General features: G+C 44.9%; 1 protein-coding gene across 10 annotated transcripts in view; it reads right to left on the reverse strand.

Moving 5' to 3' along the window:
* The window catches only part of MICAL2 (microtubule associated monooxygenase, calponin and LIM domain containing 2), a 266,678-nt gene that overhangs the window by 168,739 nt on the left and 82,399 nt on the right, over positions 1-15,540 (reverse strand). For all 10 annotated transcript variants that reach the window (XM_043972506.1, XM_043972497.1, XM_043972505.1 and 7 more), the window contains exons 3-5: positions 10,428-10,635; positions 4,722-4,838; positions 2,117-2,218 (exon numbers count right to left, since the gene is read on the reverse strand). In XM_043972506.1, coding sequence (XP_043828441.1) covers positions 2,117-2,218; positions 4,722-4,838; positions 10,428-10,635 — 427 coding nt within the window. The remainder of the gene's footprint in view (positions 1-2,116; positions 2,219-4,721; positions 4,839-10,427; positions 10,636-15,540) is intronic.

Raw genomic sequence — 15,540 nt, forward strand, 5'->3', positions numbered from 1 at the left:
GCCTCTTCTGTTTGCTGTTATCCTACAATCCAATGTCATCCTTACCAGTGATATGGTGAAAGTACTGCTTCATTTTCCTCTAGAATGGATTCTTTGAAGTGTTTGAGAGGAAGTCTAAGTAAGAGACCTTCATGTACAATGCTGGGTGTAAATTGGCTACACAGGGCGAGTGAGTCATCGGTCAGTCAGAGGGGCCCACACCAGTGGCATGGGGGGCTTCCTAATTGCTTCCTCTGAAGTATAGAGGCTACACTGATGGGAAACATGGAGTGCAACCTCAGGTAGGGCCTGATTTTTTTTTTGGGGGGGGGGCTGGGCAATGAGGGTTAAGTGACTTGTCCAAGGTCACACAGCTAGTAAGTGTCAAGTGTCTGAGGCCGCATTTGAACTCAGGTCCTCCTGACTCCAGGACCAGTGCTCTATCCACTGAGCCACCTAGCTGCCCCAGGGAGGGCCTGATTTAAAGGATCACAGACTTAGGATGTCAGGGACCATCTGAGTCCCAAAATGAGGAATAATTTCTGGAGTTAATTTTCAATGTGAGAAACAAAAACAAATTTTTTTAAAAAAAGAAATTCAATTTTCAATGTGACTAGGGATAATCATGTCTGATAATGTTAAAAAAAAAAAGCCAAACAGATAAGAGAAGGTGAAAGGGAGCCCTTTTCCCTAAGGAGGCTGAGTATCTAATACAGGGCTGGGATGGAATTAGGCAGCAATTCCCTTTTCACAATTGGGAGGGAGCATAAGTTAAGCCTCTGTTCCCAGAAAGGATTCAGAGGTATGGTATGCCATCAGATGACAGATTCCCCAGACCTGCCTCCTACTTCAGTCTTGTTCTTTCCTTTTCTCCCTTTCTCCCTCCCTCTCTCCTTCTCTCTCTCTCTCTCTCTCTCTCTCTCTCTCTCTCTCTCTCTCTCTCTCTCTCTCTCTCTCTGATCTTACTTACCTGGGCAACCATAGAAATGACTCACCTTTGGGAGCAAACCCTTCCCTGGTGTTCACTACACACCCAACACTAACCTGTCAATCATCCCAGCAGACTTGCTTGGCTGCCCATGTCTCCCTCAACATGGGGCATGACGGGAAGGCAAACCTGGGAGGTGGCAGCTGGCTTTCCAAATGAAGGAACACCATGCTGGAATTGGGGAATTTATGCCAAGGTGGCAGGGCCAGCCAATTATTTCCTGGGTCAGCAAAGAGCTAGGTGTCACTGGACTGGCAGCAGCAGTGATAGGGGAATCAATCAAAGGGCAAGAGGAGAATGTATGTTCCATCCAGGAGCTAGAATTCAGAGAAATGGAGGATTCTCTCAGGTGCATATTTCTGCCCCAAAGCGGCCCCTCTGAGCTCTAACTTGATGAGGTGGAATGAATCAACAAGTCTTTTATTAAGTACTCACCATGAGCCAGATACTATGCTAGGTACTAGGAATTCAAAGACAAAAGAGGGAATAATCTCTGTCCTTTAGTCATATTTGAGTGATTTGGGGCAGCTAGGTGGCGTAGTGGATAAAGCACCGGCCTTGGAGTCAGGAAGACCTGAGTTTAAATCCAGCCTCAGACACTTAACACTTACTAGCTGTGTGACCCTGGGCAACTCACTTAACCCTCATTGCCTAACCAAACAACAAATTTGAATGATTCTGTGTCCCAATGGCCAGTATTGCTAGGTTCCATTTCAGGGGATTCATTATTTCCACTAATCAGGACCTGGCTGTGGTCTATTGATGATTCTTGTTTGAATGGGCACCCCCCTCAAAAAACCCCCAACAACCTAATTAACATGTTCTCCCTTGGTATGCTGGTTGCCACCAAAGCAAGATAACAAATAAGGGGTCCTTGCCCTCCAGAGCCTTAGGGCTGATGCAGATTATATATTTTTTTCTTTTTAGGTGCCAATCTCACAGATTATTGGACACACCCTCTCAGGCCAGTTAGTCAACAAATTTTTTTTTTGGGGGGGGGGGTGAGGCAATTGGGGTTAAGTGACTTGCCCAGGGTCACACAGCTAGGTCATCAAATCTTCATGAAACACTCACTTCCCACCCAGTCCAGGTCTTTCTCTCCTCACCTACATGAAGTTCCCTTGGAAAAGGACACCACCATTCCCTCACCTTCTAGAGTGTTCCTGCGGCCATCGGCACCGATGATGACGTCAAACTCAAAATCAGATAGTGGGTGATCTGCAGGTAGAATTTCTGCTCGCCAACCTATTTCTAGAGACGAAGGGAAACATGGTGAGTTCAGCCGAAGATGGCCAAAATGGGTACAGAGCTGGCTCGTGTGCCTGCCCTCTATTTGTTTCAGAGAAGGGATCCTTGAAGGATTCAAAACTTGATCAATCCTTAAAATATTTCCCTACCACATCAGCAATCTCTTCACATCAATTACCAGTCCCTAAAGGATCATGGGATTAGAGGTAGAGATGGAAACAACCTTCCGAGTCTCTTTGTCCAAAGTCCTCACTTTTACAGATGAGGAAAATGCGACCCAAAGGGATGACATAACTCGTTCAAGGTAACACGGGTACTCAGTGGTAGAGCTGGGATTTGAACACAGATCCTCCAAATTAAAAAAAAAAAATCAGTGTACTTTCCATAGCACCCTGCTGCCTCTCTTATATTGGGGCACCATTCAACAAGCTTAAATGTCTGTCTTGGTTTCCACTACTCTGTTGAAAAGGCAGCCTTATATTTAAAGAAAGAAATTTTATTTTATTTTTTTAAATTTTTTTAAATTTTTTTTTTTTGTGGGGCAATGGGGGTTAAGTGACTTGCCCAGGGTCACACAGCTAGTAAGTGTCAAGTGTCTGAGGCCAGATTTGAACTCAGGTACTCCTGAATCCAGGGCCGGTGCTTTATCCACTGCGCCACCTAGCCACCCTTAAAGAAAGAAATTTTGAAAAAAAAAAAATCTTCCTAGCTACCCTCAGCCAGGATCTAAGTCGCTTCTAGTGCCTTGGAAGTGGTGAATGAGTATATGAAAAGTAAGCCTCCCTTCCCCAGGGATAGAAAACAAGAAGGGGAAGCCCGACTGCCAATTCTTGGCTGACACAAAGGGAAAGCAGAGGGAACAGCAAAAGTGAAGGTCAACTGAAGATCTACGTCTCACAGAAGCCCCAAGAGGATTTTTAAAAACCAAATTAAGATCTAGAGAAATTTCGGGTTAGAATAAACTTAAAATAAGAGGAAGGGTTAAGAAATAATGAATACATCAACATTATTCATAATAATGCACATCTATCAAACTGAATACTGACTCCTTACTCCTTAGTTTGTTATCTGGGTCAGAGAGGCAGCACCAGGGCTGGCCTTGGAGTGAAGGCCACATCTGACCTATACTGGCTTATGCAGCTATGGGCTAATTATTTCCCTCTTGTATCCAATACAAAATGGAGATAATAAAACTTTCCTAGGGAGGAGGGTGTAGTAGAGAGTGAGGCAGCCTTGGAGTCAGCAAGACCTAGGTTCAAAACCTGCTTCTGACCACTCAATGCCCTTATAGATTGTGGGTGAATCCCCTAACGCTCTTCACACCAATTAAATCAAATTTCCAAATTGAAAAAAGAACTCTCTTTTTTTGCCTGTCTCACAAATTATAGTTGTTTATCTAGTCAGCTTTTCCTTTAATCACCGCACAGTAGATGGCTCCCACTTAAAAGTTCTAAGCAATCCTTTCTCTATGTGACTGGTTATCTCTTCCTTTTACTTTTTTGTTGTTCAGTTGTTTCAGTCGTGTCTGACTCTTTGTGACCCTATTTGGGGTTTTCTCAGCAGAGATAACAGAGTGGTTTGCCATTTCCTTCTCCAGCTCTTTTTACAGAGGAGGAACTGAGCCAACATGGTTAAGTGACTTGCGCAGGGTCACATAGCAAGTAGCATCTAAGACCACATCTGAATTCCAGTCTTCCTGACTCCAGGCCTAATGCTCTATGCACTGAGTTACCTAGCCTTCTCCTTTCCCTCTTCCATTAGTTCATGAGATAGATTGTAGACCTAGAGCTGGAATAGACCTTAAGAGTTTATTTAGTGCTATCCCCATTTTATGAGTGAGAAAATTAAGGCAGAGAGAATTGACATGGTTTGCCTAGGTCACACAAATAGTACCTCAGTCTCCTTCCCCCCGACCCCCACATAGATATAGATATATCTAGGAGTGGTCTAAAGCAATTTCAGTATTTGGTGGGGAGTGGGGCAAGGAGGGTTAAGTGACTTGCCCAGGGTCACACAGCTAGTGTCAAGTGTCTGAGGCCAGATTAGAACTCAGGTCCTCTTCAATCCAGGGCTGGTGCTTTATCCACTTGTGTCACCTAACTGTCCCTACAATTTCAGTATTTTACCAGGGATTTTTTTTCTCCATATGAAAATGCTTGGAAAATGAGAAGTGTGTAAATAGTGTATTCTCAACCAAACAAAACCGGGCTCCTGGCTCTGACCAGGTGCCCATGGCCCCCTCCTTTGGGGACTTACTGAACACAAATCTGAATTGCAGTGTCAGCTGTTACAGAGGGGGAAAAAAACTCTGGGAATTGAATTAGCAAAATGGAAGTGATAGAGTCGTAAGCAGCTGCCACAGAAGGTGAGGAGGGGAATGGACTGAATTAACCCAGAAAACTCTCAGGTGAAGCACTTCCTAGAGAAGCAGCCTAGAAACATAAGTGGGTTTAATTTATACAGATTTTGTTTTCAAGTCAGAATAAAATGGACAAATACTCCGTACTTTGGTTTTCCTGATCTTCAGGAGGCTCGAGGACCTTCACAAACTCTACATTCACGTGGATTTCCACTCCCAACAGCAGTGCCACCTTAAACAAGATGAGCTGAAGCTGCCGAATACCTGTAGGAAGGTGAGGGAAAAGAGAATTACTTCAGACACCCAATCATCCAGGCAGCCAATGCCATTGCCCAGTGACATTAGATAAAGACCAGGTTCTAGTCAACCATTATCAGCCATCAGATCAACCTAGTAGGAATGACCTACAGGCCTGGAAACTTCTACGCCACCTTTCCCAGCCCCCAATGGAAGTCTATAGCAGGCCAAAACAAGACTCTACTGGAAAGGGGGAAGAGCCAATCAATCAATAAACATTTTTCAAGTGCCAACTCTGTGGCAGGCATTGAGCTAAGTCCTGGGGATACAAAGAATGACAAATGATAATCCCTGCCTGCAAGAAGATTACAGTCTAATGGGGGAAGCACCACACACATACACAAGCTGAAAAAGGGGAGGGGGAAAGATACTTGGCACAAGGACATGATGAAGTCCAGAGGGGCACAGCCAGCTATTGGGAGATGATAAGATGGCTGTCCTGGATGTCCTCCTTAAATGGAGAAACTAGGAAGAGCTCTTCCTTGTCCACCCTCCACTGTCTCCAGTCAGAGGGAGAAAGGGGCGCCAAGGGGTGTTCCTGAGGAGGTGTGAGGTCTTGGACTTGGTGCGATCTGACAAGATGATGCAATCCGGGAGAGTATGATGAAGTTCAGGAGTACAGTCAAGTGAGAAAGGACTGTGTACAATTCATTTGTACCGTGACTCACAGCCTAGGTCGACCTCAGTCCAGGAGGGTCCTAGCTCAACAGAAGTCAAGATTATTATTAATCCCAATCCACTCTCATCAAGGAATCTCCTCCTCTATAAAACTGATTCTTGGGGTGCCCCACTTTTCTCCTTTCTCTTCCGGGCTTATTCCATGAAGTCTATGTCCCTACCCAGCTGACTGCAGCTTAGAACACCCAGACTCCACAGAAATGTTAGTGGTTCTCTCTTACTTCACAATTTTGTTTCAATCAACTGCCCTCTTCTTCCAATCACTATTCCCTCTAACATCGCTATCCAACACACCCATCTTTGGGCACCTCTCACTTACATGTCTACTAGAATGTGAGCTGCCTGGCAAAGGGGACTCTTTAACTTGCTTTTATTTGTTTCCCTGGCACTTGCCTGGCACATACTATTAATAAATCCCTTTTCACCAATTCACTCGTTATAGACAGTTAAAGTTCTCTTACAAATTACAATTGTTCATTCATTTAGCTTATCCCTTAACAGCCCCCATAGGGGACAGCACCCACTTAAAAATTCTGAGCAATTTCTTCCCTGTGAAGTTCATTCTTCCTTCAACTCACACTGTGCTTTCCCTCCCTCATTAGTTCCTAAGACCATAAACTTAGAGCTGGAAGACCTTGAAGTCTATCAAGTCCACCACTTACCCATTTTTAAAATGGGGAAACTGAGTCACAGGGAGTTTACATGACTTTCCCAGGTTATACAAGTAGAGTCTGAGGTAAGATGTGAACCAAAGTCCCTCCTGACCCTACTTGTCCATGCTGCCTTCTCAAGTTCCTTCAAAGTTTTTTCCCATTTGGGGCCCAAGTTCAACTTGGTTTCTTGTCAGAATCTGGTTGCCATTGTGGCCACCTTCTCCAACGGCTGGGCTAGCTGCCCTGGTTCTGCCCCTAAGCTACCTGGTTTTCTCACTGACCCTTCTCTACAGATGCTGGCATGGCCCCTGCTCAGCCATTATTAACTTCTACAGTTTTGAGCCGCCATCTTGGATCCAAATGCTGCTTCCTTCCTCTTCTTTCTTCTCCCTGCTTTCCTGGGCTTCCTCCTTGTTCTGCCCCATCTTCCCTCTTTTCTTATAGCACCTATACTAGCCCCCACCTTGGATGGCCTGAGGTAGTAGAAGGAAGGTTTTTCTCAGAGTCCAGAGGCCCAGGTTTGGGTCCTAGTTCCAACCTATCCTAGCTGTGTGGTAACTTCTCTCAGAGGCTGTCTTCTCTTCTATAAACAGGGCTAAGTGGAGGGAGTATGCACAAGAGTGTCCACTGGACTTGGAGTCAGAAAGCCTGGGGTCAAGAGCTAGCTCTTGCCACTTATCTAATCATGTTACTGGGCAAATCACCTTACCTCTCACAGAATCACAGAATGTAAGAGCTAGAAGGAACCTTATCTCCCATCTCGTCCAACCCATACAAAAATGGAATGAATTGTCGCTAGGAAATTCCTGACAAACAGCCATCTGATCTCTGCCAGGAGACCTCTCCTAGGCCTCAGTTTCTTCATTTGAAAAGTGCCATCCAAGTCTCCTCAAACTTTAACATTTTGAGGTTCCACTCATATAACCTACCTCTACCTCACAGGGTTATTATGAGGCAAGCATTTTATCAAGTATAGAGCACCATGGTGGGGGGGGGGGGCTATTATTACATTCTTTTTTTTTATCCGTCCATTCCTGGTGAAGTTGGGCCTGTTCCAACCTATGTCTCTCCCTTTATAGTGTCAGGATCCATTTTGGCATTTCAAAAGCAGCTGCTTGTCTTAACTGTACTTTTAAAGGCATCAGGACTTATTATTCATGAAGACAATCCCAGGCTCCTGTCCAGGGAGTCTCCCCCAAATGCACAATCCCTTCCTGGGAAGATGGGATATTTCAAAGTCAGTTATAAATGATTTTTAATGAACTCCTATCACCACAAATGTAGACAGTCAGGCAAATGTCTGGACTGGAATCAACAAAGGAAGCCATGGAGATTAGCAGGCAGGAGGCTTCAGTGTAGTTACGGTGCATGCAAGGGTGGGCTTGCTCCTCCATCATGTCCCACACCTTTCAAGATGTGGGGACACATAATGGGGGTGGGGTAGGGGACTATGTCATCCTCCCAGGAGCATGCTGGGAAATTCTTAACAATTGGCTTTCCCGATTTCTGGGAGGCAGGTGTACTCATGACACACTTTTAAGTTTAATTTGCATTGTTAATTTACATTTTGCCTTCACTTTTGTAAGTCCAGAAAATCAACAAAATAATAAAACAAGTAATAATAAAATAATAAATAATAAAATTTGAACAATCTCCTCTAGTCTGTCATGTAAATGTACCAGAAGCCTCCACCAGTGGGTAGAGGGGTTGTGATGGGAAAAGAGATGAAAGAGACTGGACGAATGGGGAGGGGGTGGAGTATCATTGGCCTAATGGTAACTGGAACAAGAAGGGAAGAGGTGGCCAAGTTGCTATTTCTACCCTGGCATGAACTCGCTCTGCAGAGTTCAGCCATCTGCCCCTCACTCAGGAGAGGGCACTGATCACTTCCAACCTACTGTCAGAATCCTACCAGATGAGGGAAAGATGAGAGGGTTTCCCAGGAGGGGAAGTGAGATTCACCAACCCCAGCTCCCAGGAGCCTTTGTGGCTTCTGGAAGAGGAACCACATGATAAACCCTGAGAGAATAGCCCAGGGTACAGAAGATCCCAGAGTTCAAGTCCCACCCCAGAGGTACACTGGCTCTGACTCTGGGCAAGTCACTCAGCTTCTCAGTGTGATGCAGGGAATGTCTTAGAGCTAGATGCTATAAAACAGGCACTGATCTGATCTGCATTGCTAGAGAGAGGTCCTTGTCTAGAGCTCCTCCAAAATGGTGCGATTACAGGGAAGGAGGGAAAGAAAAAAAGAAAGGAAGGAAAGAAGAGGGAGGGAGGGAGAAGGAAGGAAGGAAAGGGAAGGAGGGATGCAGAGAGGGAGGGAGGAAGGAAAGAAGCAGGAAGGAAGGAAGGGAAGAAGGGAGGGAGGAAAAGGAAGGAAAGGGAAAGAAGGAGGGAGGCAGGAAGGAGGGAGGAAGAGAAGGAAGGACAGGAGGGAGGGAGGGAGGGAGGGAGGGAGGGAAGAAGTTTATAGTTTTTGTTTGTTTGTTTGTTTTTGTGAGGCAATTGGGGTTAAGTGACTTGCCCAGGGTCACACAGCTAGTAAGTGTCAAGTGTCTGGGGCTGGATTTGGTCCTCCTGAATCCAGGGCCGGTGCTCTATCTACTGCGCCACCTAGCTGCCCCTAAGTTTATAGTTTTAAATGATGAGAAATGAACCGCTTCAAGTTTTATAGTAAAATATGAGGCTATCCTATGGAGTTGTATTATTGTAAGGATGCACTCTCAAAAAGCATTTCATCATATTGGCTCATGACTTCATTTAAGATCCCTTCTGCAGTCTCTTTTAGCTAAGTTATTTATCCCGATTCCCTAGACTGCCCCCACTCCAACCTTCAGCCTCTGCCCTCCGCTTCGGAGAAGAGCCCTTGAGGCCTGAGCCCTCCGCCCTTGGCCGGTGCTTCTTAGTTCACTTAAAGAAACCCAAGGTCAGAGGACAAAATCCCAGACTCTCACGGTCAGAAGTTTCCCCCTGGTATTTGCTCTGTATGTGACCCTGTCCATATGGCCTCTGCCCTGGACAAGCCATGCTTTGAAAATTCTAGAGTTCTAGAACCATATTTTAAGAGAAAGTGACAAGCTGGAACTCCTCCAGGTAGGCTACCAGGATATTAATGACAAATCAAAACTATGCTATATAAGGATTATTTGAGGAAACTTGGGATGTTTAACAAAGAGAAGATTAAACTGAGGGAAGGGAAGTGGGGCCAGAGAGGTGTTTTCAGCTATACGAATGTCTTTCCTGTGTTAACTAGGCCAAAATGATGTCAGAAGACACTAAAAGGGAGAACACTGGAAGGGACAGGCTATAAGGAGAGATTGAGCAGCGTGGAGTAGAAGGAAGGCCATCTTGGAATTAGGAAGACCTCCCAAGCAGTCTGGCCTCAGGATGCTGATTGAGTTCCCTCAGAGACTCCTTAAGTTATGGGAGCTGCCCAACTGTATTACTAGATGTTTCCACTGCCTGTAAATTACAGACCAGTCATTGATCTGCATATGTAAAGAGTTCCTATACTCCAGGAGTTCCTCATGCCAAATAATTCCAGGTCCAAGCCTTCCCCACCCTTTAAAAAATTATTTTCTTTCTGCTAGAACTATATCCAAATGGTACAGGCTGCCTTAGGATGGAGTGATGCCCCTACTGCTGAAGGCTGCATGACTCATCAGGGATTCTGCAGAGCTCGGTTTGGGTTTTTGGTTTTTTTGCAAGGCATTGAGGGTTAAGTGACTTGTCCAGGGTCACACAGCTAGTAAGTGTCAAGTGTCTGAGGCCAGATTTGAACTCAGGTCCTCCTGAATCCAGGGCTAGTGCTTTATCCACTGTGTCCCCTAGCTGCCCCCATTTGGGGGGGGGGGGTGTTTTGTTTTTTTTAATGATGATCTAACATTTATAGAGCACTTTAGACTCTGGCAAAGCCCCTCATACATGCTCTCTTACTTGACACTTACCAAAACCCTGTAAGGTAGGTGGTCCACCCAACTCTAAGACCCTTGGAATCTCCAAGTCTCCTTCCTGAATTCCACCTGCTTTCTTCTCTAGAGAACAGGGCTCACCATCCTGCCTTTCCTCTTGAGAAGCAGCCCACAAGGGGGAAACGCTTTCCTGGTTATCCACCCATAAAAGGCCACCACCACACAAACTGCCCCAACCTGGATCTCCCACGGCTCTCCACTGACGCCTCTGCAGACTTGCCCCAACCCAATGTGGAGCTGCCTTGAACACTTACTGATGTGGTCGATGGAGCCCGCGCAGAACTTCCCATAGAATTTTTTGGCACCGAGGCCCCGCAGGTCATGAATGGTGAATGGCCACAGGTGCAACACATTGTTCCTGGAGAAAGTATCTCTCTTCTCGACCACGACCACTTTGGCTCCCAGATAGGCAAGTTCAATGGCAGTACGCAAGCCACAGGGTCCTCCTCCAACCACCAGACACTACAGAAAAGGCAGGAGAGAAACAATTGTCAGTGGTCACCAAGCTCATGGTCCACCAACAGTGTGGCTCAAAGTCAATCAATCAATAAGCATTGATGATGTTAGTAGATAGAGCACTGGATTTAGGGTTGGGAAGATCTGAGTTTGAATCTTGCCTCAGACTCTTACCAGTTGTGTGAGATCTTGGGCAAGCCACACTTGGCCTCTATTTCCTCATGCGTAAAATGTGGGTAACAACGGTACTTACCTCACAGGGTTATCATGAAGATCCAATGAGATCCTAAATGAATAGAGGCTTTGCAGACTTTAAAAAATTCCATAAATGCTAGCTATTCTTATTAAGTACCTGATATCTATCAGCCCCCACAGTAAGTGCTAGAGATACAAAGAAAGACAAAAGTGAAATCACAAATATTTGTTATTTTGTATGGGAGTCCCATCTTCGCAGAGCTTATAGTCTAGGAGGTCTGATAAGAGAACCAAGGGAGATAGTTAATATCCCTGGTTAAATACCTAGTTAGAAGGAGCAGGGTTTAGTAGATAGATGGCTAACCTTGGAATCAGGAAGACCTGGGTTTGCCTCAGGGTGAATATAAGTAAGTCAGTTAACCTTTTAGTGCCAATTAATTAAGAAACATTTATTAGGCACCAACTGTGTGCCAGGCATTGTGCTAGGCACTAGGCATACAAGTACTTGTAGAATAAAACAATGCTTTCTCCCCAAAAGATTAAACTTTGATGGGGGAGAAATTCTCTGAGACAATAAATTACAGAGGAGGTGTCAATCTGTATCAGTGGAAAACATTTCCACACCAGGAATTCCTTAGACAAATGAAAGCATGTGTCCAAGGAGGGGGAAAGTGCCCAGTGAGTTGGAAGAGATCATTTAGAGTTTGAACAGGGGCTATTAAGGAAGGCTTCCCAGAAGAGGTAGGATTTGATTTGGGCTTTAAAGGTTAGGTGGGATTTTCTCAGCCCAGTAACAATCTAGGGAGAAGGAAGAGCCTGAGATAAAAATATATGATCTGTTCAAGAGAATAGCAAGGCAGCTGGAAAGAACTCACTACCCCTGTAACTTTCCAAACCCAAATACACTTTCACTGCCTGCCATTCCCTCATAAGTGTTGTTTCCCCTATCAGAATTTAAGTCCTACTAATCCACTCTAGGTGGAGTTGTAAACTGATCCAACCACTCTGGAGAACAGCTTGGAACTATGCCCAAAGGGCTATACAACATGCATAACCTTTGATCCAGCAATACCAGTACAAGATCTGTATCCCAAAGAAACCAAAGAAAAAGGAAAAAGACCCATATGTACAAATATATTTATAGCAGCCTTTTAATTTTGCAGTGGCAAAGAATTGGGGATTGAAGTAATGTTCATTAATTAGGGAACAGCTGAAGAAGTTGTGGTATATGATTGTGATGGAATACTGTTGTGCTATAAGAAATGATGAGCAGGATACTCTCAGAAAGTCCTGGGAAGATGTACATAAACTGATGCAAAGTGAAGTGAGTTGAGCCAGGAAAACATTGTACATAGTAACAGCAATACTGTATGACGATCAACTGTGAATGGCTTAGCTATTCTCTGCATTAAATGATCCCAGATAATTCCAAAGGACTCGTGATGAAAAAATGCTCCCCACCTTCAGACAAATGAGTCTGAATGTAGATCAAAGGATACTTTTTCAAATTTTTCTTGTTTTTGTTTGTTTTGTTTTGTTTTATGTGGTCTGTGTTCTCTTTTGCAAATGGCTAATATGTAAATATGTTCTGCATGACTGCACATGTATAATAATCTATACCAACATGCTTGCTTTCTGAAGCCTGGAGGAGAGGAGGGAGAAAATCTGGAACTCAAAAATTATTTTTAAAACTGTTGTTTTGACATATAATTGAGAAAAAAATAATTAAAAAAAAAAAGAGTGGTGGATCTCAAATTCAGAGCACCAGAGTTCCAGTGGCATCTCTGTCACTTACAGCAGTGTTATCTCCAGTGAGTCCCTTTCCTTTTCTGGGCCTCTGTTCCCTCCTGTGAAATGAAGGAATTGGGCAAGATGATCTCTTAAGTCCCTTCTAGCTCTAAGGCTACTATTGGGCAGACAACAGGAAGCCCCAGCTCCAAATGACCCTCAGCTGACTGTCTAAGCAGGAGGAAGCAGTTGTAAGGGTCTGAGGACAAGCTGCCCCCAGCCAGCAGGGACAGGCCACCAGGCTTCAGGCTAAGCCAGCCTTTCATTCTTTGACATCACCAAGTCATAGGAAAACAAGCCTCCATGCTCAGGGTCAAATCTTATCTTTTTAAAACTATGCAACCCTCCCCTTGTGAATTCTCTGGGAGAGATAAAACCTGCATTTCAGAAGCTCTCCTGCCAGAAGCTGTCCGGACCTGTAGGATCAAAACCACCCTACCCATTTGTACTTTGGATAACAGAAGCCTTTCTAGATATAGTGGGTGAAAATCACAAGGGAAATGAAGACATCTGTCAGATAATGCTCAAGTTGGTGATATCTCCAAACAAGATAGGTCCCATTTGCTTTATTTATGGCCACAGACACGGGCCCCTGTTCCATGTCTGGAAGTTCATTATCTCACAATCCACCTCCCACCCACCCCTTCCCTTATATATACACATGTATGTGTGCATGCTCTCACGTGCACATACACACTTCTGAGACTTCTAGCACATTGCCAAAGAGTGACTCGTGTGTCAAAGCATGACCTATATGTCCCAACTCTTCCTGAGGTCTGTCTCGAGGTTAAGTCTGGATTCACTGCATTTCTTTGTGGTTAGTTTATCTTTTTCCGTTTGGCCAACTGCTGTGCTTGGTCCCTTCTGTCATCATGAGGATGAGGAGAATTGAGTAAGAGCAGGGGAGAAGTGTAGAAAAGAGTAGAGGAGTCTTGATCCTCTCTCACCAAGTCCTAACCCAGAACTAAATACTGCAATGGTCGGAGTGAGGGGAAAAACCCCTTTCCCCCAGTTCAGGCAGTTCCATACTGGGAGGGCCACAGTAGCTGGGGTGCTTTGCTAAACCTTCTGGGCTAAAACATTTGAGTCTCCTTAATCGAGACCCACCTGGGGCCATCAATGAAATTTCCTATGTCCCTTACAGGGGGATGTTCACCCCAGGCTCTAAAATTAAAGAAAATCCCAGGGCATCTAATGAGATCAAGGGGATTAAATAATTGAAATTTATATGGCATTGTCAAGTTTACAAAATACTTTAGGTATTTTATCTCACTGGATCCTCAGAACCAGCCTGCGAGATAGGTACTACAGGCATCCTTTATATCCATTTGCAGATGTGGGAACTGAGGCTCAGAGAGGGAGACCATCTTTCATCTATACTGTAAATATTTGGCATAGATGTAGTTATTTACATGTTGTCTCCTCCACTGAAATGTCAACTCCTTGAGGGCAAGGATGTGTGTTTGCCTTTCTTTGCCTCCCTAACCCTGATCAAAGCAAGAGGAGTGAGTGCCCTGCTCCTCTCTCACCAAGTCGGAACCCAAAACTAATTATCATAACAGTTGAAGGGAGGGCAAAATGCATTTCATTAAAAGACATCATGATAACAAAAGACATTATGCAATAAGCACCTAATAAATGCTTGTTGACTGGCTGTCTCTTGGCCCAATGTCACACACCTCAGTTCTATGTTGGACTCAGGACCCAACCTTGAGTTTCTCGACTCTGAGTCAAATGCCAACTCTACCAGGCCACTCCAGATCAGAGGTTAGTGAGAGCCTGAACGAAAGAAAAAAAGAGAGAGGCAGGCAGAAGAGGGAAGGGCAGAGGAACTAGGGGAAAGAGAAGGCAAGATTAGAAAACAGGGAGAGGAAAGATTGTGTCAAGATACGGGCAAATTGTGTCATTTCTATAGGCCTTGATTTCCTCATCTGTAACTTAAGAGGTTGGGACTAGATGATGTCTAAGGGTCCCTTTTATCTCTAAATCTCTGATTCCCAGGACCAGTCCGAGACCAGACAATGGAAGAAAATTCAGGGCAGATGGGAGAAAGATCCCTAGGGACAAAAGCTGAGCCCTTCCACCTTGTACATGCCTACTTGCAACAGGGAATAAGAGCTCAGAGTTCCAACTCGCGACTGCAGCTCCTGCCGCTCTTTTCCAATCCGAATTCCCACGGAACCAGCCATGCTGTTCGAGCATGCCCCATGCGGGGCTCTGGTGGTTTTCACCAGCTGCCCTGTGGTAACTCTAAGCCGAAATACTGTCCTCAAACCCAATGAGTCCCTAAAGGTTTAGAGATCACCAGACAGCCAAATCCTAAACCTCTCAGTCTACAAGCTTCTGCAGCCAGATTCATTCATTGCTCCTGCCAGGCAATGGGCTTGAACTTCCTGACCCTCACCCAGAGGGAAGGGGAGGAGGTCGTTCCAGGGAGGCCAAAGTCAGCCATGGTTAATGTCTCCTCCACCCAGGCTGGAAGGTGGGGCTCTGCTGGCTGATACTTTACATATCATTCAGAAGCCTTTGATTTATTATCCAGTTAGGATGTTCAGAGCCAAGAACAGCAGGAAGTCCATTGTATAGATAAGCCCCCACACGGTTTAGGCTTTAGCATTTATTAAATAGCAAGACAAACAGCACATGGAAAAAACAGCTCTTTGTTTATGTGGAAGGCTAGAAGAGGAGGGGTCCCTTTATCATAATCTACAATTGAAGAAGTTTCAGAAAGCTGACCCAAAGAGATTTCTCCCAGACGAGGCACAGTCCTCCCCTTATCCTGGGATTTAATTCAGGTTCCTGTAATTTCAAGTTCATAGCTCTTTCTAACAGTGGACTCGGGCTACAAATTAAGGACTCAAAGTGTTCCAAAGTCAAGATCTGTCTGTCCCTTAACGTTTGCATAAGCACTGTCCAAGATATAAGATG

The sequence above is a fragment of the Dromiciops gliroides genome, chromosome 6 (genome assembly GCF_019393635.1).
Source record: "Dromiciops gliroides isolate mDroGli1 chromosome 6, mDroGli1.pri, whole genome shotgun sequence".
Lineage (NCBI taxonomy): Eukaryota > Metazoa > Chordata > Mammalia > Microbiotheria > Microbiotheriidae > Dromiciops > Dromiciops gliroides.